The sequence below is a fragment of the Mastigoproctus giganteus genome, chromosome 7 (genome assembly GCF_048544385.1).
Source record: "Mastigoproctus giganteus isolate SK-2022 chromosome 7, ASM4854438v1, whole genome shotgun sequence".
NCBI lineage: Eukaryota > Metazoa > Arthropoda > Arachnida > Uropygi > Thelyphonidae > Mastigoproctus > Mastigoproctus giganteus.
Window position 1 is genome coordinate 234,612,334 of NC_143581.1, and position 25,901 is coordinate 234,638,234.

The 25,901-nt window shown below is 37.7% G+C and overlaps 1 protein-coding gene across 2 annotated transcripts in view; it reads right to left on the reverse strand.

Moving 5' to 3' along the window:
- The window catches only part of LOC150083777 (folliculin-interacting protein 2), a 296,503-nt gene that overhangs the window by 146,439 nt on the left and 124,163 nt on the right, over nucleotides 1-25,901 (reverse strand). For both annotated transcript variants that reach the window (XM_090377482.1, XM_090377483.1), the window contains exon 6: nucleotides 12,534-12,602. In XM_090377482.1, coding sequence (XP_090233608.1) covers nucleotides 12,534-12,602 — 69 coding nt within the window. The remainder of the gene's footprint in view (nucleotides 1-12,533; nucleotides 12,603-25,901) is intronic.

Consider the following 25,901-nt stretch of genomic DNA (forward strand, 5'->3'; position numbering starts at 1 on the left):
AATCGTAATGGTGCTTTTGTGAAGGATTATACTATGATTTTAGTACAATCTTGCTGCCCTATTTAAGCTTGATTTCTCTTCGAGTGGCTATCTGCTTTACTGGTGTTGTGTTTCTTATGAACTTTCACATAACTGGAAATCATAGAAGCTTGACTAACTAATGAACTTTCAGTTCTGGAAGCCATTGGTGATCTTGTCAACAAGAATTAATTACTAGATTTCCCATGGATTTTATGATTACAATATTAGCAAAACTTTATATGGTGATACTTTTACTGGTGTTGTGCTACCTGTGAGCTTTCTCTTCTTATGGAAATCATAAATGACAACTATTTTTTACGAACTTTCAACCTTGGAAGCCGCAAGATGGTTTTTCGGTGAGAAAGATTATAATATTATGTGATACCTTTGTGTAATATTCTTGTTTATGTGTTTAATTTCCTTGAATATTTTTCCTTAATGTTGACTTCCAGGATACCATTAAGATTCTGACTATATGTCATGCAAGTTCCCCACTGGAAAAAATTAACTATGTAAATAATGCTTCTGTTCTTCAGGATTCTGTAATTACATCATTAAATTCTGATGATGTTTCCAGTTTTTATCTTTGCCAGTGGTCTGGAGAATCTGCTAAAATCTTGGCATTGATTCTGCTTACAAGTCTCCCATAAGTGCTTGACAATTACCTTCTCTGGAGCAAGTAATACTTATTTAAGGATACCCATTTTATTGTAAACCTACCTACCACTTCTGATTTAAGATTCAAGTACGCTTTCCTTGTCTGACTTATGGATTTTCTTCTGAAGACTTTACTTTCTGAAGTTTTAAGACTTTTGACTTTTCTCATTCGAAGACTGATAGTATGGTTTCATCTCCTGGAAGATTGAAGACAATTACAAAATTTATGTTGTGTTTCCTGGCAAGAGGTTCTCCTGGAACTAGGACTGTATATAAAACTATTCAACTTCTAGTATGAAGTCTAAGGCTTCATCATCCACACCGAAGACTAATGTTTTGTTGATGATGATCTTCCACTCTCCGCACTCACTCTTTCTGTTTACTTGCTTTCTCTTCTATTTCCAATGGATTCAACTGTTGACTCCTCGTTTTACTATTCTTTCCCAACCCCTTACCAGTTTCCACACATTTCCAACCTAAATACCTTTTCTATTCTTCTTCTATTGTATCTGCTTGGGACTCGTCCGAGGTAAATTCATCAAGACGATAATAGATGCTAGTCGCTTCCACATGGCGGGGATAGGGGGGATGCAGTGTTAGGTGTTGCTGCTTCTCACTTGCCAAGAGCCAGGTGCCAGCCGACAACAGAACATATTATTACACTTACACACACTACATAAAAATGGCTAGCTACAGCACAAGTTTCTTCACAAGATGTACAACACTGGCTAATGGGGGAAATCCTGGGGTCTGCCAAAACAACACATGAATATCCCTGAATATATCCCCTGTAATTTGAACAAACTTCCAGATCTCCTTTTTTTTTGGTAAGGGAATGAAAAATGAATTCTTCCTATCTGATGGCCACTGTCCCATTTCCCAAATCTTTATAATCATTTTTGAAAAAACTCAGTGCCCTTTACACCTGTACCTTTAATGAATTTTGCTGGGATTTCATCAATTCCAAGTGACTTGCGACACTTCAGTTCTCTGATGGCTTTTTTGACTTCTTCCTTCAGTAGAACTGGTTCATGATCACTCTTGAAAACAGGATGGCAGATCATTAGTGTCAGCAGGTGACACAAAGAGCTGCTCACGGTATTCTTTCCACCTTCATTTGTGTTCTCCTCTGTTAAAATTTCACCATTGTAGCTTCATTACATTAAGTTGTGGACGGACGAAATTTTTGTCTTAAGGATTTAATAACATCATACATCTTAGTTGTTTCGTTTATTGTGGAATTCAATTTCTTTGCACTTCCGATTGATATAATCATAGCATCATAGTACCCAATCAAATTTGTCTCACAAGGTAAAAAAACCTAAAGTGTAGCCATTATCAACCCACTGCAGGATTTTTTTTTGGTAGTTGTTGGCGCATCGGCTTCTGTGGCCATAGTGCACCTCCCAAGGTTTTTGCAGTACTTTGATCCAAGCCCGAGGCGGGATTCGAACGCGCAACCTTTGGGTTGCCAAGCAGGCACTTTACCCACCTGGCTAGCCCGGTCGGCCACTGCAGGATGGAAGCCTCCTCAACAATTCATGCTGAGGGAAATGGACCATAATCTGCCACACTGGTCCAGTGTGGGTTGGCAGATCAACCATATTCAGCAGTCAGGGGTTTGAACCCCGGTTTACTCAAAGAGCATGTGCTACTACACTGCCGCTCCTGACCACTTGGCTACGGAGGCCGCAAGACTGCCTCTTAAATCCATATGCTGACTGCAATATAATGGCCCCTTGTCTAGATGGTCCTGCATTACTTCTTTAACTAGAAACTCCATATTTTTCCTGGAAGAGAAGTTTAAGCTAAGAGGGTTGTAATTATTCATCTCACCCTTTTCAAATTCCAGATATAAATCTGTCATTCATTCATTTGCTTCAACATGCTGATTCTGTTTATCAGATCATATGCGTGGATTGTGGGGAGGGGTGCTATATTGGAGAGTCAGATTGGAAGCTTTGCTATCGCATCTCAGAATATGAGGAGCTATTTGTCAGGCCAAATTTACCCACTCTGCTGTTACTGGGAATTATTAGTGTGAGCAGCATTTTAATTCTACCACATGTTACAATGTTGAAATTTTGGATTGCACACGATTCTCATCATTGTTCCTGGTTGGAAGTACTCCATATAGCTGTGGCAGGGTCCAACATTAATTGCAATAGTGAAACATTCATACACCCTGCGTGCACGTTGCACCTCTGCAGAATGCATTGCTGCACACATCACTCTGAAAGCTTCTTGATGTATATTTTATTTTTGTTCTTATCGCTTTTAGTACAGCACTTTTTGCATTTATGTATATATTTTTATTTCTATTCTTAAAGGTTTCTGAACATTGTATTTTATTTTTACTGTATTTTTAATAAAGTTTTACATTTTGCCTGTAGTGACAAGATTTGTTTTGGTATACTATTAAAGGAGTTAGAAATATAAATAATTCCAAAGTCCTAAGTGAATATAAGCAAACGTATCTTCAAGCATCTGTATCCTGTATTTTTTTGCATGCAAAATACGAGTGGGTCAATTTGCAGCTATTAAATATAACTAAGGTTTTACGTAGAAACGTTGTGTTAATGTATTTATAATTTGCTGATTAACTTCTAATACTGTATTGTTCAAAGTAGATTTACTTGTATCTGGCAAACAAAAGAAGTCATTCATCAGTTGAATTAAGTTTATCTATTAGACTGGACCTTTGAATACATACCACAGCCCGTAAAAGCATGAAATAGTGATCCACAGAGATCTAACCTACAGCTATTCCTGTGTGAGTCGTGACAAGAGTCATTCTATTATGAAGCAATGATGCAAATTAAAATAGTTAATAATTAATGACATTAAAAAGATAATGTCTTTTACATATCACTTCCCTTTCTTCATGTAATTTCTACTTAAAAGAACTAAAATCAAAATAGAAGAGACAACAGATTATCAGTTGGTAGTTTATGTAGTTGTCTATAAAGTTAATTCACAGTGTACAGCACTAATACTGATTTATTATAATATCACTCTACATTCTTTAATGAAGAATGATATGTAAGAAATCTTTAATATCCTTATGAAACAATCATTGAAATTCGGACACTAAAAGTAAATTTTCATTAAAAAAAAATCAAATATGTAAACATATCTGTTAAAACAAGCAATATTTTACCATTAGCATTAGTAGAGGCATACAATGCAAGAAAGCAAGCTTATGCAGCATTAGCCAAAAAAAAAAAAAAACCTTCCCATTTCACCCCTCCATATTTTCCAAATGCCTATCCAGCTCAGCCTTAAATTTATTTAGGCTATCAACTTTCACAACAAAACAAGTAAGTCTGTCCAACCAATCAACTACCCACTGCTAAAGGCAAATTTCCACACATCTATTCTACAACTGTCTTTCCTCAATTTGAAACTGTGCCCCCTCAGGTTCTTAATCTGGGCAAGAGGAAGAATCCCATCAGCATTCAGCTTGCTCAACCCATTCAAGGCCTTATACACCTCAATCAGATCACCTCATAAGTGCCTACTCTCCAGGCACTGCAATTTGCAGAACTTAAGCCTTTCTTGGTAAGAGCACTTATTCTAGCAACTCTATATCCTTCTTGAAATGAGGCCTCCAGACCTGTACACAGTACTCTAGGTGTGGCCTCACCATGGCCTTGTATAACTGGGTAATCACCTCCCTGTCCCTGCTAGCAAAATTCCTATATATCCTTGATAAGACTCCATGATATGCCCTGGCAGGCTGTCTGCACTGATCAGCAAACTTCATATTTGACTGCAGAATTAGCCCCCAGGTCTTTTTCACTTTCCTGAGTGTAGAAACATACCACACACTTGGTATGTTTCTCTTCGGTTATTGCTACCCATATGCAGTACTTTGCATTTGTCAAGGTTAAACTTCAGTTGCCACTTCTCAGCCCATTTGCCCAAATATCTAGAACCAGCTGGAGTAGCATAAAGTCTTTACTGTCGTAAACAACCCTACCAACCTTTGTATCGTCTGCAAACTTGGACATTAAACCTGATATACCTTCATCAATATCATTGATAAATATACAAAACAACAACGGGCCCAACACTGAACCCTGCAGCCCTCCACTAATAACATTTGTCCAATAAGAGCAGTGTCCATTGATTACCACTCTCTATCGTCTCCCACTCAACCATCCCTTTATCCATTGTAGCAACTTACCCTTAATGTCACACCTCTCCAACTTGTAAAGCAGTCTTCCATGTGCAACAGTATCAAAAGCTTTCCTGAAATCCAAGTATATGATATCAAAATTATTTTTGGCATTCACTTCCTTTGTGACCACATCATAGTATTCAATCAAATTGGTCAGACAAGACCTCCCTTTAACAAACCCATGCTGTGTCTTAACTATTATTGTAGTCTTGTCTAGATGATCCTGCAATGTTTCTTTAACCAGGTTATTCCATTATTTTCCCCAGAATACAAGTTAAACTAACAGGTCTATAGTTACTTGTTACCTTTTTAACCAACTTTGTGAATTGGTGATACATTTGCACACCTTCCGTCCATGGGGACCTCTCCTGATTCCAAGGAAGCTCTCATAATTATGGCCACGGGTTTTCTTGCTTAGCATTAGTAGAGGCATTTGATGCAAGAAAGCAAGCTTATGCAGCATCAGCCAAAAAAAAAAAAAAAACCCACTTCACCAAAATGCCTGTCCAGCTGAGCCTTAAACTTATCTAGGCTATCAACCTCCACTACAAGGGATGGAAGTCTGTTCCACCAACCAACCACCCGCTGGTTAAAGGCAAATTTCCGCACATCTATCCTACATCTGTCTTTCCTCAATTTGAATTCATGCCCTCTCAAGTGATTATTCTGAGCAAGAGGAAAAATCCCATCAGCATTGAGCATGCTCAAACCATTCAAGGCTTTATACACCTCTATCAGATCACCTCGCTGGTGCCTAGTCTCCAGACACTGTAATTTGCAAAGTTTAAGCCTTTCTTCGTAAGAGCACCCCTTTGTTCCATTCACTAATCTTGTTGCCCTTCTCTGTACTCGTTCCAGCAGCTCTACATCCTTCTTGAAATGAGGCCTCCAGACCTGTATACAGTACTCTAGGTGTGGCCTGACCATTGCCTTATACAAGGGAATAATCACCTCCTTATCCCTGCTGGAAAAATTCCTGTATATCATTGACAATACTCCATGAGCTACTCTTGCAGCCCGTCTGCACTGCTCAGAGAACTTCATATCAGCCTGCACAACCACCCCCAAGTCCCTTTCATTCTCTACCACTGTCAGTGTAGTACCACAGAGTTGATACGTTGCTCTGGGTTTGCTGTTTCCCATGTGTAGTACTTTACATTTGTCAATGTTAAACTTCATTTGCCACCTCTCAGCCCATCTGCTCAACCTTTCCAAATCCTGTTGCAGCAGCAGAGTATCAGTAGTGTCCTTGACAACCCTGCCAACCTTTGTATCGTCTGCAAACCTGGACATTAAGCTTGATATACCATCATCAATATCATTTATAAATACAGAAAACAATAATGGACCCAACACTGAGCCCTGAGGGACTCCACTAATAACATTAGTCCACGATGAGCAGTGTCCATTGATTACCACTCTGTCTTCTCCCCCTCAACCACCCCTTTATCCATAGCAGCAATTTGCCTCCAATGTCACACTGCTCCAATTTGTGTAGCAGTCTTCCATGTGCAACAGTATCAAAAGCCTTTCTAAGATCCAAGTATATAATATCAAAGCTATTCCCTGCATCCAGTTCTTTTGTGACTGCATCATAATATCCAATCAAATTGGTCAGGCAAGACGTCCCCTTAACAAAACCATGCTGTGTCCGAGCTATAACTGAAGTCTTGTCTAAATGATCCTGCAGTGCTTCTTTAACCAGTGCCTCCATTAATTTTCCTGGAACAGAAGTTAAGCTCACAGGTCTATAATTACTTGTGTCAGCCTTTGATCCTCCTTTGTGAACTGGGGTCACATTTGCACATTTCCAGTCTATGGGTACCTCCCCTGAGTCCAAGGAAGCCCTCATAATTATGGCTAAGGGTTTGTTTACTTCCTTTGCTGCCTCCTTTAATATAACTGGATAGATCCCATCCACCCCAGGTGCCTTTCTTGTGTTTATCTTTTATCTTCAACAGTTTCTCCTCCACTTTACTCCCAGTTATTTCAAGATTCTGTAGCTTACTGCTAGAGTTGAATACACCTCTCTTCAACATTCTTTGGATGAGTTTATTGTTGCTTTCTCATAGTGTGTAACAATATTTGAATTTTAATTCTGGCATTCCCCTCGCTGAATAACTCCTCATGTGTGAATGTCGATGCAAAATATTCATTTAGTTTGTTAGCTACCTGAGCAGGGTCATCAAAAGTTGACCCATCAATATCAAGTGGATCAATCTGATTCATCCCCTTCCTTCTAGAGTTTACATAAGTAAAGAACTCTTTGCTGTTTTTCTTTGCATCCCTTGCCAAGGATTTCTCGTAATCTGCCTTCGCCTGCCTAACCTCCTTTGTAACTTGGTTGCATATCAACTTGTATCTATCATAGGCTTCTGTGTCATGTGTTAATTTGTAGGTATCCCATGCATTTTTCTTCTCTGCCATATGTCTCATTAGTTCATCTGACATCCATTTTGGCCTAAACCTTGAACAATATTTCTTAGTTGGTATGTAAAGCCTAGTAGCTTCCAAGATTAATTCTTTGAATGCTTCCCATTTTGAATTTGCTGTTGGTAACATCATCAGTTGGTCCCACTGTATAGAATTTAAATACTGTCTCTGTCCATCGTAGTCGCCTTTACGGAAGCAATATCCCTTTCCCTTTACCCCTAATGGTAGTTACCTCTTTGAGTAAATCCCACTTCAGCACACTGATCGCTGCCACCTAGTGGTTCATCTTTCTGCAGATTCTTAATGCATGAAGAATCACTGCTGATAATCAAATCAAGAGTATTACTCCCTCTAGTTGCCTCCCGAACATGCTGATGTAGAAAACAATCATCCAATAAATCCACAAAAGCCCTGCTAGTGTGTGAGTGACCAGCCCCCAAATTCCAGTCAATATCTGGGAAATTAAAATCTCCCATTATAAGACTCTCTGATTTACTGGCCCACTCTATTTCCCTGTACAGTTTCTTATTATACTCATCAGAGTCATTAGGCCTATCGCACACTCCTACTCTCAATTTTGATCTCCCAATGCTTATGTCACACCAAACTGACTCAACACTGCACTGTCCAGCGATGTCGACTGGCTTCACTTCCTTGGTTTTTATGTGTTTCTTAACTAACAGCATAACCCCTCCCCCCTTCCTATCCTGTCTATCCTTTCTGTAGACGTTGTACTCCCCAAATTCCAGTTCTGTATCCCTTATATCTGTGTGACACCACGTCTCTGATATCCAAACAATTTCTGCCTTTGATGTTTTGAGCAATACCTCAAATTCATCAAATTTATTTACTAAACTCCTAGCATTGGTGTACACGCAAGTATACCTGCACCTGTTTCTATTCTTAGCTACCCTAACACAACCCATGTGTTTACTTGTACCGCAATGGCTTCCAGCAGTCTCTGAAATATCATGCATCTTGTTTTTCAGGCTTCTGCTCATTCTAATAGAAGCAGTGCAAGAATCTCTTTCACCTCTGCCAGTGGCTACTGTCAATCTATTGGTCTTTGTCTCCCCCCAAGCTAGCAGTTTTCCGACCAACCTAACACTGCCTCGATAGCATCAGCAAATATTCTTGCACCCTTTCTATTTAAGTGTATCCCATCCCTGTAGATATATGTATATAGGTAATCAACTAAAAACATGAATTGAAGAGCATGTGAACCACTAGTGGATACTAATATCCAGGACACTTCCTGTTTACCTTAAATCTCTCCTACTCAAAAATCATGAATATAATTCATCACCAAACGACTTCTGTGAAGTATACATCCAAAAAGAACCATGTAAGTGCAGAGGGTCTTTTTTTGATGTGGTAAGAATAGCAAAAATTATCAGTTAGCTCAGGCACCTCTGTAGCGAAGAGCAGCAGTGCGTAGGACAAGCTTCTCGATTAGACTGGGGTTCGAGCCCGTGACACCCAAATACGGAGGATGCAGAAAGGTCAGGGAATGACCACCGCATATCCCCAGAGCAATATGGCCTTAGTTGCTAATGCTCCTAAAAACCAAGCAAACAACATTAGTTAACAACAAATCGTAGTTGCTTACTGGCAACCACGATTTCTTTTTATCTTGTAAAAAAAAAGCCAAGATGTCAAAGATGTTTGGCTTCTTTTATCCTGTATGAAGCTGAATAATTTTATATTGTTATATTCCAGCATATAATTCAAGTTGGCATATAAATTGAATTAATTTATTTTTTGCCTTGAAAATTCGTGCTTAATCATATGTTCACCTTGTAATTTGACTTTTTTTTTTTTTTTTTTTTTTTAAGTCATCTTTCACATAAGGCGTATACAATAAAATCTGCCTTAAGAACCACTGTCTGCTCTTCAACTCAATTTTTTTGTTGTTACTTTTAAAAGTTTATATTTTAACAGTGTGTCATATAGTAAACTGTAGAGAGAGCAAGAAGCATATACAACACTATGTAGTTTCAAGAAAAATAACCTACATGTAGAGGTGATAAAGTGAAATTGCTCTTGTTGATTAACTATATATGTACAGCCGTGGGAAGCTTTGATTATATAATCAAGCAACCTCCAAACACTACTTTTAAAGAGCTCAAAAAATAAACCAAAAAACGTAACCCTCAATGCATTCCATTAAATGTTTTCATCTGATGAAGACAGTAAATAAATTCTTGAATTTTAAAATGTAGGCAATAATGTACGTTTTTTCTCAAATTTAGTGGATATTGTTTATTGTGATCATTTCTTCAGGATACAGCTTAACTGGTAACAATAATTACCCGGATAACAATAACTGATGAAACAAGGATACAGCTGTTCAGCACTGTTTATTGATGCAGGGCAGAAATGTGTATTTATATAAAAAGATGGATGTGGACATAAAGAAAATGTAAAAATCAAGCAATAAAAAAATACTTTAATGTGATTTTTTTTTTTTTTTTTTTTATGTAAACCCCAAACACGAGAGGTATTAGAACCTATAGTACTTAGTACCGTGCTTGGGTTGGAGGTTGAGAAGACGAAAGAAGCTATTTGTTGACATTGGACTTGAACTTCTGTAGACTGTAATTTTCAGAAAATACATATGAAGGAAGGTTGTTCCAGAAAATGGCAGTTGAATGAATAAATGAGGAAGACGAAAAGTTGGTTCTGTGAGTTTGAAGTTGGAGAGCAAATGGATGTTGGCTGGTGGCGGCATGCGTTCGGACTGTTTTGAAAGAGAGAGCAGGAATTATAGAAGACAATTCAGAAGAACAGTGCCCATTGAAGTATCTGTAGAAGAGGTATGCAGCAGAAACAGTACGTCTATGAGACAGCGAGTGCAGAGACTCTGTTAGAGATGTATCATTAATAAATAAATAAATAAATAAATTTTCTGTTTATACTCCGGGAAGACCAAACGGTCAGAGGAGTTTACAAGATACACAGAATAAAAGAAACAGCACCGTATTCAGCAGTCACGGACTTGAATCCCGGTCATTCAAGGCACGTGTACTTATGCACCCATGCGCCTGACCACTAGGCTACGGCAGCCTTAATTAACCTAACTACCCTCTTCTGAATGGAATCAAGAAGCCTGAGAGGGGTTTTGGGGGCACCACCCCAGATGTGGGAACAATATTCCATTGCAGGGCGGATTTGCTTTTTATACAGAGTGAGCAGCTGTTTGGAAGAAAAGTAACGCCAAGAGTGAAAGAGAAAACCAAGTTTTTTAGATGCAGAGGAAGCAATATTTGTAATGTGCTTGTGCCAAGAGAGATTAGAAGTCAGGGTAATCCCCAAAAGAGAGATATATCATTTTGCCTAGAAATCGGAGTGTCACTAAAGATAAGCATAGGAGCAGAAGAATTCTTTTTGTGAGATATAAGACAAGACTGAGTTTTAGAAGGGTTGAAATCAACTAAGTTGTTTTTACCCCACTGGAGAATTACCTGAAGATCGGCATTTAAGGAATTGGTAGCAGATTTTCAAGAAATTGATGCTGATTGAGCAGGGCAAGTTTTTTCAAAATGCAAAGTGGAATGCAATGTGCTATCATCAGCAAAACTATGGATAGGATTTCCAGTTAATGGAAGAAGGTCATTAATATACAAGAGGAAAAGAGTGGGGGAAAGAACTGAACTTTGCGGGACACCAGCATTAGTGGAGAAGTTAGAAGACAGAGCCATCTACCATCACCCTCAGTGAGCGATCAGAGAGAAAACTGGATAACCAATTACAAAAAACAGTTGGCAAACCATAAGATGAAGCTTGTTTAGAAGACCTTTATGCCAAACATGATCGAAAGCCTTTGAGATGTCAAGAGCAACTGCTTGTGTTTCACGAAACCTTCCCATTGAATTAGTCCATAAATGGGTAACATAAGCCAGAATATCACCAGAGGATCGACACTGACGGAATCCATAGTGGCGATCGTTGATCAGACGGAAGGTTTCTAGGTAGTTTAAGAGTTGGCAGTTAACTGATTTCTCCATTACTTTAGAAAGAGTAGAAGTAATTGCAATGGGACGATAATTGGATGGGAGGGATTTGTAACCCATTTTAGGAACTGGCTGGATATGAGCAAATTTCCAAGCAGAAGGAAAAACACCTTTGGAATAAGAAAGTGAAAAAAGGCAGCAAAAATAGGAGTAAGTTCAGGAGCACAAGTTTGGAGAACAAGTGGAGAAATACCATCGGGACCTGGAGCTTTCTTAGCATCAAGATCCTTCAAAATCCTTCTGACATCCTTTTGCCGGAAGACCACAGGAGGCATTGAATGGAGCGTGTTGGGAATGGTGGGAGGGATTTTTGACTATTTCTTCAACAAAGTCATCAATAAAAATTAAACTGCCAAAAGGTTTCTGGAAATCCATAATACATTAAAAACAAATAAAGAAAATATTAAAATCAAGAATTAGAACAGGGTTAATGATTTACTATAAAACAACAATAAGTTAACTGGTAGGAGTATACAAATACAGTACTTTCTTTCATTGAGTAATGACAACCATAGGAACTGTATGAAGCAACAGCAATAACCAGATAGGAAACATGTCAGAGATCAAGAACCAATCAATGTGTTATGTAATCACTTCTATATGATGCATAAACCATAATAAAGCAAATGATAACATTGTCTGTGATCAAAGTAAGTAGTGTATTAATTCATGTATTTCTAATCCTAAGCATGTAGCTAAATTACAAACTTAGGATTTTACACTAAGCACCTAAGTCAATATTAAAACCTTATACAATTTGTTTTTGGAGTACAATAAAGATATCTGTTATACCATTTAAGAAAAAAATCTTCCTGCTTTGGTAGGTGATATTCAAATCGTAGTGGAATATATAGCACATTATTTCCACTGATGAAAGAGTGCTTAATGTTCCAAAACATGTAGATGTAAGTAGTAATATAAATTTTATTTCTTTCTTTTAACTTATTCCCAACTAATATATCAAAATAAATGCAGTGCATTTGCTTTACAAACTGATTATTCATGCATAATTCCTTCAGTTTATATATACTGAATTAAAAGAAGATTTACAGTATCTATAATAATAATGTTAATTTAAATAATGAAATATTCTTAGGGATTATATCTTTATCAGTAAGTATACAGTTAATTAAATGAAGCAGAGGCCTCTACAAATGTAGTTCACAATAGTTATTAAATGCATTAAGTTTTTAAATAACTTTTTCTGCATATATATATTTACATACCAGAAACATTTATGCTCAGCAAATGACTTGACGTTACATGACCTGGAACATCTACTGGAATACTGTGTGCTAGGTAAAATAAATGGAAAAACAAATTAAGGTGCATACTTCCTATATGATATTAAAAAACTGTTTAAAAAATAAAAAAAAGAAAGAAATTCTTTTTTTATTATTATTTCCCCCAACTGTTTATGTCAGTCTAGTGTGACATAAACAGTTGTTGGGGTGGGGGGGGGGGTTTAGAGTCCATTACAGGACAAATGATTGTGATGTGTATAATGAACTTTACAGACAAGTGGAGTGAGCCAATAAAACAATGCCATAATGCTGGTGATTTCAACTTTTCAGATATCAACTGGAACTCATGGGTTGGCAGCTCATGCAATAGCAAAGCATTTCTCAACTTGTTTGATGACTATAACTCTTTTCCAACAGGAGAATTAATGGAGAGAAGAGTTAGAGAGGCAAGAGAAAGCTGATCTGGTCATGAGCAGTAGTTCATCATGTATTATAGTCAGGTTGGTTAAGGAACATTAAGGTGGCAGAGAATAGGAAAGTAACTAAAAGTACTGAATATATAATTTTTTTAAAATAAAAAATAACACATATAAAAGCTGAAATAAAATCTATATGCATTTTTGAAATTTAGTACACAATAATTCTTTAAAGTACAAAATGGAAAAGGATAAGAGACCAACTTTGTTTTGTCTAAAATGATTTTTTTTTTTTGAAATTTTCAGCAGAATTATTTTTTATTAAATAAAAAGTGTAAAATACATAGCATATTGTAAAATTTTTAATTTTTTATTAAAACTTAATGTTTTTTTTTTTTTTTTTTTTTTATTTTTTATGAGAACCTCAAACACGAGAGGTTTTAGAACCTATAGTACTTAGTACCGTGCTTGGGTTGGAGGTTGAGAAGACAAAAGAAGATATTTGTTGATATTGGACTTGAACTTCTGTAGATTGTAATTTTCTGGAAATACGTAGGAAGGAAGGTTACGGCAGTTGAATGAATAAACGAGGAAGATGAAAAGTTGGTTCTGTGGGTTTGAAGTGGGACAGTAAATGGATGTTGGCTGGTGGCAGCACGTGTTCGGACTGTTTTGAAAGAGAGAGCGGGAATTATAGAAGACAATTCAGAAGAACAGTGCCCATGGAAGTATCTGTAGAAGAGGCACGCAGCAGAAACAGTGCGTCTATGAGAAAGCGAGTGGAGAGACTCTGTTAGAGATGAATCATTAATTAACCTAACTGCCCCCTTCTGAATGGAATCAAGAAGCCTGAGAGAGGTTTTGGGAGCACCACCCCAAATGTGGGAACAATATTCCATGGCAGGGCAGATTTGCGATTTATACAGAGTGAGCAGCTGCTTGGAACAAAAGTAACGCCGTGAGCGAAAGAGAAAACCAAGTTTTTTAGATGCAGAGGAAGCAATATTTGTAATGTGCTTGTGCCAAGAGAGATTAGAAGTCAGGGTAACCCCAAAAGAGATATATCATTTTGCCTAGAAATCGGAGTGTCACTAAAGATAAGCATAGGAGCAGAAGAATCCTTTTTGCGAGATATAACACAAGACTGAGTTTTAGAAGGGTTGAAATCAACTAAGTTGTCTTTGCCCCACTGGAGAATTACCTGAAGATCGGCATTTAAGGAATTGGTAGCAGATTTTCGAGAACTTGAAGCTGATTGAGCAGGACAAGGTTTCTCAAAATGGAAAGTTGAATACAATGTGCTATAATCGGCAAAACTGTGGATAGGATTTCCAGTCAATGGAAGAAGGTCATTGATATACAAGAGGAAATGAGTGGGGAAAAGAACTGAACCTTGGGGGACACCGGCATTAGTGGAGAAGTTAGAAGACAGAGAGCCATCTACCATCACTCTCAGTGGGCGATCAGAGAGAAAACTGGATAACCAATTACTAAAAACAGTTGGCAAACCATAAGATGGAAGCTTGTTTAGAAGACCTTTATGCCAAACACGATCAAAAGCCTTTGAGACGTCAAGAGCAACTACTTGTGTTTCACAGAACCTTTCCATTGAATTAGTCCATAAATGGTTAACATAAGCCAGAATATCACCAGTGGATCGACACTGACGGAATCCATACTGGCGATCGTTGATCAGATGGAAGGTTTCTAGGTAGTTTAAGAGTTGGCGGTTAATTGATTTCTCCATTACTTTAGAAAGGGTAGAAGTAATTGCAATGGGATGGTAATTGGATGGGAGGGATTTGTCACCCTTTTTAGGAACTGGCTGGATATGAGCAAATTTCCAAGCAGAAGGAAAAACACCTTTGGAATAAGAAAGTGAAAAAAGGCGGCAAAGAATAGGAGTAAGTTCAGGAGCACAGGTTTTGAGAACAAGTGGAGAAATACCATCAGGACCTGGAGCTTTCTTAGCATCAAGATTCATTAAAATCCTTCTGATATCCTTTTGACGGAAGACCACAGGAGGCATTCAATGGAGCGTGTTAGGAATGGTGGGAGGTGTTTTACCAAGGGCATTAATACATGAGCTGGAAGAAAAATGGGATGCTAGCAGGTCAGCTTTATCCTTGGCTGAAGTGACAACAGAACCATCTGGTTTGGACAGAGGTGGGAGCAGAGATGGGCAAAAGTTGCGGCCAATAGCTTTGGCAAGAGACCAGAATGCTCGGCTACCATTAGGGCAAGAAGCAAGTTTTCTACTCTTAGCCTGTTCAAACTCTAGTTTGGACTGATTAATAACTGCTTTACAATTTTTGCGAGCTTTGGTGTAGGCAGAAAATGAAACTGAAGAATTAGAAACAAGCAAATTACGATATGCAACATTCTTCTCTTGGACAGCCTTAGCACATTTATTGGAAAACCAAGGTTTAGATAAAGGACCAGATTTTAAAGTGGAGTGTGGTATAAAGGATTCCATTCCTGCAAGAATAATTTCACTGACACGATCTGAGCAAACGTTGACATCAGAAGTTTTGAAACAGTAATCAGACCAAGGAAAAGAAGAAAAGAAGTCTCGCAGGTCATCCCATTGTGCATTCTTGTAATGCCAAACAATACGAGGTTCGGAATAGCCATGAGATAAAGATTCCATTGGAGAAGAGACAATCACCAAGTTGTGATCTGAAGTGCCTAAAGGACCTCTCACTTCAACCTTGTACTTAGAGGGGTTGTTTGTGAGAAAAAGATCAAGCGTATTGGCTGTATGATTAGGATTGTCCGGTAATTTTGCAGGTAAATGAACAATCTGTGCTAGGTCATTAGTAATTGCAAAAGCCTCAGCATCTCGACCTGCTGGGTCGGTGTGACTAGAAAACAGAAGCCAGCTGGAGTTGTGAACGTTAAAATCACCAAGGAAAATTACCTCACTGTTAGGAAAGTTGGAGTGGAGAAAGTCAAGTTGCAAAGAGAGGAAGTCAAAGAGCTCCAAGTGATTGGTGGAATTGGGAGAACGGTAGAGACAACAGATGAATTTTACACAATGAGGTAGAGAGATTTTAAGCCAGAGAAGATCAAAGAGAGGAGATTCCAAATTGCCAAGTCTCTGACAGGGAATATCAGAACGGACATATGCACAAGTACCACAATTGAGGCGAAAGGAATCATACAGCAAATAATTTGGACATCTGAGATGAGCAGTAGTTGAATCAACTGATAACTGAGATTCAGTCGGAAAAAGTACATGGGGTTTGGAAGACTGCAAGTGGAAATGGACATCGTTGAGATTGGAATTGAGACCACGTATATTTGTGAAATGAATTAGGAAGTCCTTGGGAGGTTTAGATCTTTTCGCAGATAAGCTTGCTCTATTATTTTGACAATTCATGGTGTATTCAATAGTAAGAAAAAGTGGGTGGGACATGCTTTATGAAGTAATGAAATTTTTGGATATGGCGTACATGTGGTAAGAATATACCCAGATCCTTGACATAACGGGCCTCGACAATGCTCCCCGCATACACACTACTCGGACTCCCTCCAGTCACTATCTGGCAGAGTAGAGGTAGCAAGATTATACACTAGCTGATCCGGAAGCCTCCTCGAGAGTTACCAATAGGTTTGGTCCGGTGTACTATCTAGCGGCCAGCCTGCGAACACCGTTTTAGAGCTGTACCCTCGAATGTAAGGAATATTGGATCTCGCCACAACATTCATCATAACCTCAAAAATCATCAATCATACTGCATGATGGAAGAGATAGGGAAGGGTTGACCGGAACTTAGAGACTAAACATGGGTTTTACCACTTCAAGCCTCCAATAAGCAAAGTGGTGGTATTTCACCGGTTGATGAGAGTCATCTACCACCTAGTACTGCCTGGTAACATAGAGGGGCGGCGTTCTTCCATGTGGTTTGGGCGCCACACCTCGACCCCTGCTTACGTTGGTTCACACCTGGGTGGTCACCCACCCAAGTGTGAACCAACTTAAGTTTCAATAAAAATAAGTACTGCCATCTATTAAGAAAAGAGAAATACTGGCAGTGTTTAAGAAGAATGAAAAAGAAGAAACATTTTCAGAAATTAAAAATAAAATGTTTAAATAAAATAGAAAGTTTAAATAAAAATTCACCTAAAAAAAAAAAAAGCTTACCTAATAGGTGACTCTCCACCATTTTTCCTACATTTTGGGCATTACCACTGATAGGTTAATGTTTATTAATGACATTGATGTTGGTATTTCAAGCTTGGTTTGCTAAGTTGCTGATAATACAAAGGTGGGCACAGTGATTAATGATGGTTATCAGAATAGGTTCTTAAAAAGGATCTAGATAAATTAAGATGGGCAGTAAAATGGCAATTGAGGTTTGGCGGTAAGCAGTAATCCCAGAATAAAAGATCATATCAGATGACTCTGATGAACAATTGTACAGAGAAACAGAGTAGGTCAGTAAATCAGATTGTCTAATAATACGAGATTTTAACTTCATGGATATTGACTGGAATTTGTGAATTGGTCACTCGCATAAAAGCAAGACTTTTGTGGATTTACTGGTTGGTTGTTTTCTACACATAAGATCGCTCATTGGTGAAGACAGGATATTAGAGCTGGAAAAGGAATTAGAATATCATCAGTTTGGCTGAAACAAGAAGAAGAAATGAATCACTTATAAGTTTATCAAGTCGAAATATGCTGTACACCAATGGAAACAATGAAAGGAGTGAAGGTGAAGTTGGTTTTCTGGTCCATAAAGATATAAAAAACATTTTGGAATTCAAAAGTGCATCACCAAGGGTGTCAAAACTACTACTCAGGATTTTTAAGAGGTATAAGCTAAAGGTTATAATGATTTATGCACCAACATCAAGCCGTGATGATGAAGAGGTTGAAGAAATGTACACCGAAATTGGGAGACTTCTAGATGAACAGAAAACTCAATACACTATCATTATGGGGACTTCAATGCTAAGGTTGGAAAAGGACAAAACAGTGCAGGAAGGTGAAATATAGGAAATTTTGGAATTCGTGAAAGAAATAAGAGGTGAAAGACTTGTGCAATTTGCAGAATCTCGAGAAATGTCAGTAATGAACACTTTTTTCAAGAAAAGGGTGAACAGAAAGTGGACATAGAAGAGCCCAAATGGATTAACAACTAATGAAATCTACTTCATCCTCACTAACAGAAGATATATCGTGAATGATGTTACTGTCCTGAACAAGGTAAATGTTGGAAGTGATCACAGAATGGTAAGATGCACACTAGATATAGATGTAAGAAAAAGGAAAAAACTGACTCGAGTAAATAATAAAGGTTTTTGAGACAACAGAAGAGGACAATATCTTCAAAAAGGCCTCTGAGGTTGGGAGAGTAATACATATCCAAAATTTAAAACAAATACACCAACCATTTAACTATAATGGTTTAATACTGAAAACTATAAAATGTACCAAACGATACTACACTGTAAAATAATATATGCAAAAAACTGATTTACAAAATAAAATATACGATAAAAATTTTTAAAATATAATAAAATATAAATAAAATATTTAAAATACAATAAAATTAAAAGCGATAAAACATTGACTGAAGCTTTCGGGAGATTCCACCTCCTTTCTCAACAACCATGATGTTTAAGCAACACATCCTTAAGTAACAGGCTCACAGCACACGTGGCTGACCAGGCGCATGCTCAATATTTCTTCCATGTGATCGAGAACCGGAAGCGGCTCGGGAGCGTGGAAATATAAAACGCTCATCTTTTGCCAGGACCACAGCTTCCAGCAGGGGGTGAAATCGAACACCCCTGTCCCTATTCATACTACTGTTCTCAGACGAGCCTATCCACAAACTCTCCAGCCAATTACGGTCCCAGAACCTATGCGTCCGGTCAAGGATGACAGCATTCACAGGACGGCAACTAAAAGACCGTATGGGGGAGCACATGCGAGCTATACAGACCGCAGAGTTCAATAAGTCCGCCATTGATGAGCATTATTGGGAGAAACATCATCAGGTCTCCCCTGTGAATGCTGTCATCCTTGAACGGGCGCATAGGTTCTGGGACCGTAATTTTGCGATCCATCTTCCCCACTGCTGGCATCATTCCCTTGCTCCTTGTATAACTCTTTATAGTAGTCTTCTGCTATTTGAATTATGCCTTCTCTGCTGTTTATAAGTACACCATCACTCTTCTTCAGTTTCAGGATCATTTGTCTTTCTGTATTACTGCTCAGGGCTTCTGATTTAAATCCTTTGTCTTCACTCAATGCTTGTTCTACTTTTTCTTGTGTTAAATTTTCTTATATTCTCTGAGTCTCTTTATAATGGCTTTGCATGACTCAGTATACTCAATTTTCTCCTTGTCATTGTTTTTCTTGCTCTTCATTTGTCGTCTTCGGTTCATCAAGACAAGTGTTTCTTCACTAATTTTTTCTTCTTTGAATTTCTTTTTACCTATAGGTTTCTAGGCCTTTATCACTTTCAGAAAGTTGTAATATTCCTCGTCGATATCTTTGTCCTGAGCAGTCTGCAGAAGCTCAAACTTGTTCTTAAGTTCCGGTGCTTTTTGTCCTCTCCTATATCCAAAATTTAAAACAAATAAACCAACTGTTTAACTATAATGGTTTAATACTGAAAACTATAAAATGTAGTAACACATACAAAATACCTGATATCCTTCATGATGAGGTAGAACATACGTTGAAGAAAATGAAGAATAACAAAGCCCCAGGGGAAGACGAAGTTACTGTAGAGTTGTTAAAATTGGGAGGAAGAGACATGATACAAAAACTGGCAAGACTCTTCACAAAATGCATTAGAAAAGGTGTGATGCCTAAAGAGTGGAATAATGCAATCAAAGTTTTGCTGCACAAGAAAGGAGATAAATCAGAAATTGGAAATTACAGACCAATTAGCTTGTTATCCCACATCAACAAGTTTTTCACAAGGGTCATTACTAACAGATTAGAAAGAATACTTGTGAGAATCAACCGAAAGAGCAAGCTGGCTTTAGGATAGGATTCTCAACTATGGATCAACTTCACGTAATGTCACAGCTAACGGAGAAAGCTAATGAATATAAAACACCATTATGCCTGACATTTGTGGATTATGAAAAGGCATTTGACTCCATACAGCATAAGGCAATGTTTCAGGCACTGGAAAGACAAGGCATAGATACCCCATATATTATGATTTTGAAGAAAATATTTGAAAATGTTACCTCCTTTATTAGACACAATATCTCCGAGGTTGTTTACTGCTGCCCTTGAGGAAGCTTTCAGAAGATTAGACTGGTCACAGAAAGGAGTCATTGTGAATGGAGAGTATCTAAACCATTTACAATTTGCAGCTGACATTGTGGTAATAAGCCACGATCCCACAGAATTAGAAGGAAATCTTAATCAGTTATGCAGAGTTAGTAAGGATTTTGGACTAAAGATGAATATGGCTAAAACAAAAGTAATGATGAACAATTATGCCACAGAAAGGGATATAATGATTGAAGTAGCAGTAATTGAAATGGTGGAGTCATATACTTATCTGGGACAAGTCATTAGCTATAATAATAATAAATGGCTGGAAGTCGAGAGAAGAATAAATTTTGGATGGATAGCATTCAGGAAATATAGTCACATACTGAAGAGCAATATTCCAATTTGTCTTATGGAAGTGAAACTTGGGCACTTAACAAAAGAAGAAAAGTTGAGAACTACACAGCGAAGAATGGAACGAATTATATTGGGAATCAGACTGTTAGATAAGAAGAGAAACACATGGATTAAATGACTGAAGTAAAGAACATTCTTATCAAAACTAAAGAACTAAAATGGTCTTGGGCAGGACATGTAGCTGAAAGACAATGACAGATGGACTAAGAAAATAACAGAATGTTACCCAAGAGGAGCTAGAAGAAAACCTGGAAGACAACGACGGAGAGGGACAGATGAAATTCATGAGTTTGTGGGTAGTAAATGGATGGCCACTGCACAAAACAGAAGGAACTGGAAAGTTGCTGGAGAGGCCTTCACTCCTGCAGTGGATTGAAAATGGCTGATGATGATGTTTTCTACAAGCAACACATGAGAGAGAGAGAGAGAGAGAGAGAGAGAGAGAGAGAGAGAGAGAGAGAGAGAGAGAGAGAGAGTGTAATACTCTTGATCTGGTTAGCAGTAGTGATTATTCATGCATTAAGAATTTGCAGATAAAGGCACCACTAGGTGTTAGTGATCAGTGTACTAATGTGAGATTTACTTAAAGATGTAACTACCATCAGGGAAGGGATTTTGCTTTCATAGAGGTGACTACAGTGGTCTTACACAGTTTTTAAGTTCTGTACAGTCGGACTAACTGATGACGTTACCAAAAGCAAATTCTAAATGGGAAGCATTCAAGGAATTAATCTTGGAAGCTACCAGGCTTTTTATGCAAACTAAGAAATACTGTTCAAGGTCTAGGCTTAAACAGATGTCAAATGAAATAATGAGACTCGTGGCAGAGAAGAAAAATGCATGGGATGAATATAAATTATTAGGTGACACAGAAGACTATGGTAGATATAAGCTAGTCTGTAATCAAGTCACAAAGGAGGTTGGGCAAGTGAAGGCAGATTGCGAGAAATCTTTGGCAAAGGTGCTAAGAAAAACTGCAAAAGCATCTTTAGTTACATAAACTCTAGAAAGAAGGGGATGAATCAGATTGGTCCACTTGATATTGATGGTTCAAGTGTTGATGATCCTGCTCAGATATCTGATAATCTGGATGAGTATTTTGCATCTACATTCACACAAGGGGTTAAGGGAGAAGAATGCCAGAAGATTATCAAACTATGACAGAGTGCTTAATGATTTTCTAATAACTGAGAGCAAAGTGGAGGAGAAACTGCTGAAGTTAAACATAAGAAAGGCACCTGGGGTGGATGGGATCTATCCAGTTATATTAGAGGCGGCAAAGGTAGTAAGCAAACCCTTAGCCATAATTATGAGAGCACCCTTCAAACTCAGGGGAAGTCCTCATGGACTGGAGATGTGCAAATGTATTGCCAATTCACTAAGGGGCATCTAAGGGTGACAGGAGTAATTACAGACCAATTAGTTTAACATCTGTTACGGGGAAAATAATGGAGTCGCTGGTTAAAGATGTATTGCAGGATCATCTAGATAAGGCTGCAGTAATAATTTCTACACAGCATGGGTTTAAGGAAAAGTTTCTGTCTGACAAATATGATTGGATACTACGATGTGGTTAGAAAGGAACTGGAGGCAAAAAATAATTTTGATATCATATACTTGGATTTCCGGAAAGCTTTTGACACTGTTGCGCATGGAAGACTGCTGTACAAATTGGAGCAGAATGGTATTAATGGCAAGTTGCTACAATGGATAAAAGGGTGGTTGAGTGTGAGAAGACAGAGTGGTAATCAATGGATGCTGCTCTTCATGGACTAATGTTATTATTGGGAGTCCTACAAGGTTCAGTGTTGGGCCCATTGTTTTGTATATTTATGAATGATATTGATGAAGGTATATCAGGCTTAATATCGAAGTTTTCAGATGATAAAAAAGGTTGGCAGGGTTGTTAATGGCAGTGTGCTACTGCAACAGGATCTAAAAAAGTTGGGAAAATGGGCTGAGAAGTGGCAACTGAAGTTTAACACAAATGTAAAGTACTGCATAAGTGTAGAAATAACCTCAGAGCAATGTACCAGCTCTGTGGTACTACACTTAGAGTGGGTAAATGAAAAAGACCAGGAAGTAATTGTAGTCAGATATGAAGTTTTCTGAGCAGTGTAGACTGGGCTGCCAGAGCAGGTCATGGGGTATTGTCAATGATATACAGGAATTTTGCTAGTAGGGAAAAGGTTATTATCTCTTTGTATAACACAATGGTAAGGCCACACCTTAAGTATTGCATACAGGTCTGGAGGCTGCATTTTAGAAAGGATGTAGAGTTGCTTGAGTGAGTACAGAGAAGGGCAACAACATTGGTGAGAGGGAACAAAGGGATGATCTTACAAAGAAAGGCTTAAGTTCTGCAAATTGCAGCGTTTGGAGACTAGTCACCTGCAAGGTGATTTGATCGAGGCGTATAAGGCCTTGAATGGGTTGAGCAGGATCAATTCTGATGGAATTCTTCCCGTTGCTCGGATTACGAACCTGAGGGGACATAAATTTATATCGAGGAGAGACAGTTATAGAATTGATGTGTGGAAATTTACCTTTAACCAGCGGGTAGTTGATTACTGGAACAAACTTCCATCTGTTGTTGTGGAAGTTGATAGCTTAAATAAATTCAAGGAGAGACTGGACAAATGTTTAGAGGGAATGGATGTGTGAAATGTTTTTTTTTTTTTTTTTTTTTGGCTGATGCAAAATAAGCTGGTTTTCTTGCATCATATGCCTTTACTAATGCTAATTTGGGTAATACCAAACTCAAGGTAGTAGAATAGGAAAAAAAGATCTAGAGGTAATTGTACAGTCTGATATGAAATTCTTCCTGCAGTGCAAACAAGCTTCTAGAACAGCCTGCGGGGTTCTATCAATGATGATAATAACTTCACCAGCAGAAAGAAAGAGGGGATTATCCCAATGTAAAAGGAAATGGTTCAGGCCACATTTAAAATACTGTGTACAAGTTCGGATACCTCATTTTATGGAGGGCATAGATTTGGTAGAAAGGTGCAGAGATGACTAACAAGATTAGTTGGGAAGTACAAAAGAATATATTCAAATCAGGCATTGCAGAATGAAATGACGTAAGCAAAGAGTATAAGGCTTCAAAAAGGGCTAAGAAAACTAAACGCTAATGACACCTTTAAACTTTTGGGATGAAACATGTAAGGGGACATAATTTAAATTGAAAAAGTATAGAGATATTTGATATTCTGGAGAAAAGGATGAACACATACTAAGATATTCTGGAGAAAAGGATGAACACATACTAAGATATTCTGGAGAAAAGGATGAACACATACTAAGATATTCTGGAGAAAAGGATGAACACATACTAAGATATTCTGGAGAAAAGGATGAACACATACTAAGATATTCTGGAGAAAAGGATGAACACATACTAAGATATTCTGGAGAAAAGGATGAACACATTCTACAGAAATCACCTATGCAGAAATTACACCTAGTGTTGTGGAGGCAGCTAGTAACAATAAACCTAAAGGTTTGGATAAATTATTGGAGCCACAGCCCCACTCTTTTAGAACCACCCTGATGTACTGGAGTTGCACTGGCACTTTTCCAATCCAAAGGAATCCCTCCTGAGTCCAGTGATGCTCTCATAACTAGCCTCAATGGTTCGATGCATTAACTTGCTGCCTACCTTAAAATTATAGGGTAAATGCCATCAACCCCGGGAGTCTTACTCGCCTATAAACTCGGAAGTTTTTTCATTAAATAATCATACGAAATTTCAATATCATTAATTTCATATTTTTCCAACTTCACTCCCTTAATTTCTCATTGACAAAGGGTTTTTCTTCTGTAAATATCGATGCAAGTTACTGTTGAGTTCATCAGCAACATCAGCTTGGGTATCTAATACTTTAGAGACCTTAAGCCATAGTAATTTCTTTCCCTGAAATTATAAGCCATTCCTTGCCTTTAACTACTGCTATCTCTGTCTTCAATCATCACCCTAGAACTCCGTGATCACTTCCTGCTAATGGTTCCTGTACTGTCAGCCCTATAATGCCATCTGATTCATGAGTGATGATCAGGTCTAGAATATTCTTTTCCCTAGCACCTTTCCTGACATGTTGATAAACAAAAATCATCTAGTTGATTTAAATTTTTTTCCCCCATGATGAGTTTCCTTCCCATTTGCTCCAATCAATTAGAGGCAAATTAAAACAGCCATAAGACATTCATGCTTACTTGCCCATTCCATTTGATTGTATAAACCACAGCTATGATGCTCAATACATTCTACATTGATTTCAATATTTGTAAAAGAATAAGAGAAGTTAACCTCAATATGACATGTAGAACAGTTCCGTATGACACTCTCCAGGAATTAAAACGAATAAAACATTAATGCAAAATAATTAAAATAAATTGAAAACAATTAAAATCAATTGATCACAATTAAAAATTAATTACAGAATGTTTACTGTAAATCTGAAAAACGATTTTCCTTAATGAAGCTGACAACGCTTTTCGACCATATGTTGTGATCACAGGAATGAAAATTACCGAATAGGGGTTAGCTTGCATCTTAAATAGAGATTATTAGTCTTTGCGCATGTGCAGAAAATACCACGAATCTGAGATTAGATATGGCCAGCAAACATTAATACAATTTTAATGTAATTTAATTTCAACGATTTATGAAATTAATAGTTTTCTATAATTTTGTTGGACATTTAAATATTTTGGCTTCGTTCAATAAAAATGTGTTTTTCATTAATGGCATGGAAGGCTAATTCTGGCACTGCTGAGCGAGAAGCACGAAGTGAAGATGCATGCTGTTCAATGCAAAAACCCAAGTAAACCTGGTATACAAGAAATGTTGTATACCAGGTCATTTGTGTTGAGAAAGAGGAAAGAACTAAAAGATTGTTCAGTATAGCATGTAATTTCTGTATTGGTCACAATCTTAAATTCGGTATCTTTAAAGAATGTATTAAGCTGTTTGTGCTACTGTTCAATGAATGGAACAGAAATAAAAGTATTTGATGTTACTATTGTTGGTTGGTGTAATTTTTTCTCTCTATTCTTAGCTTGTACCCTAATTCAGTTTATAGTTTCAAACGGGTAACCCCTATTTAAGAATCTGTTGGTTAATATCTGTATTTCTGAGTCTAAAGCAGATTCTGTCATTGAATATTTATAGGCATTAAGAAATTGATTAAAGATAGACTTTTTTGTAAATGAATGGGTGATAGCTGTTACAATGTAGAAGCATACCAGTGTTTGTTGGTTTAC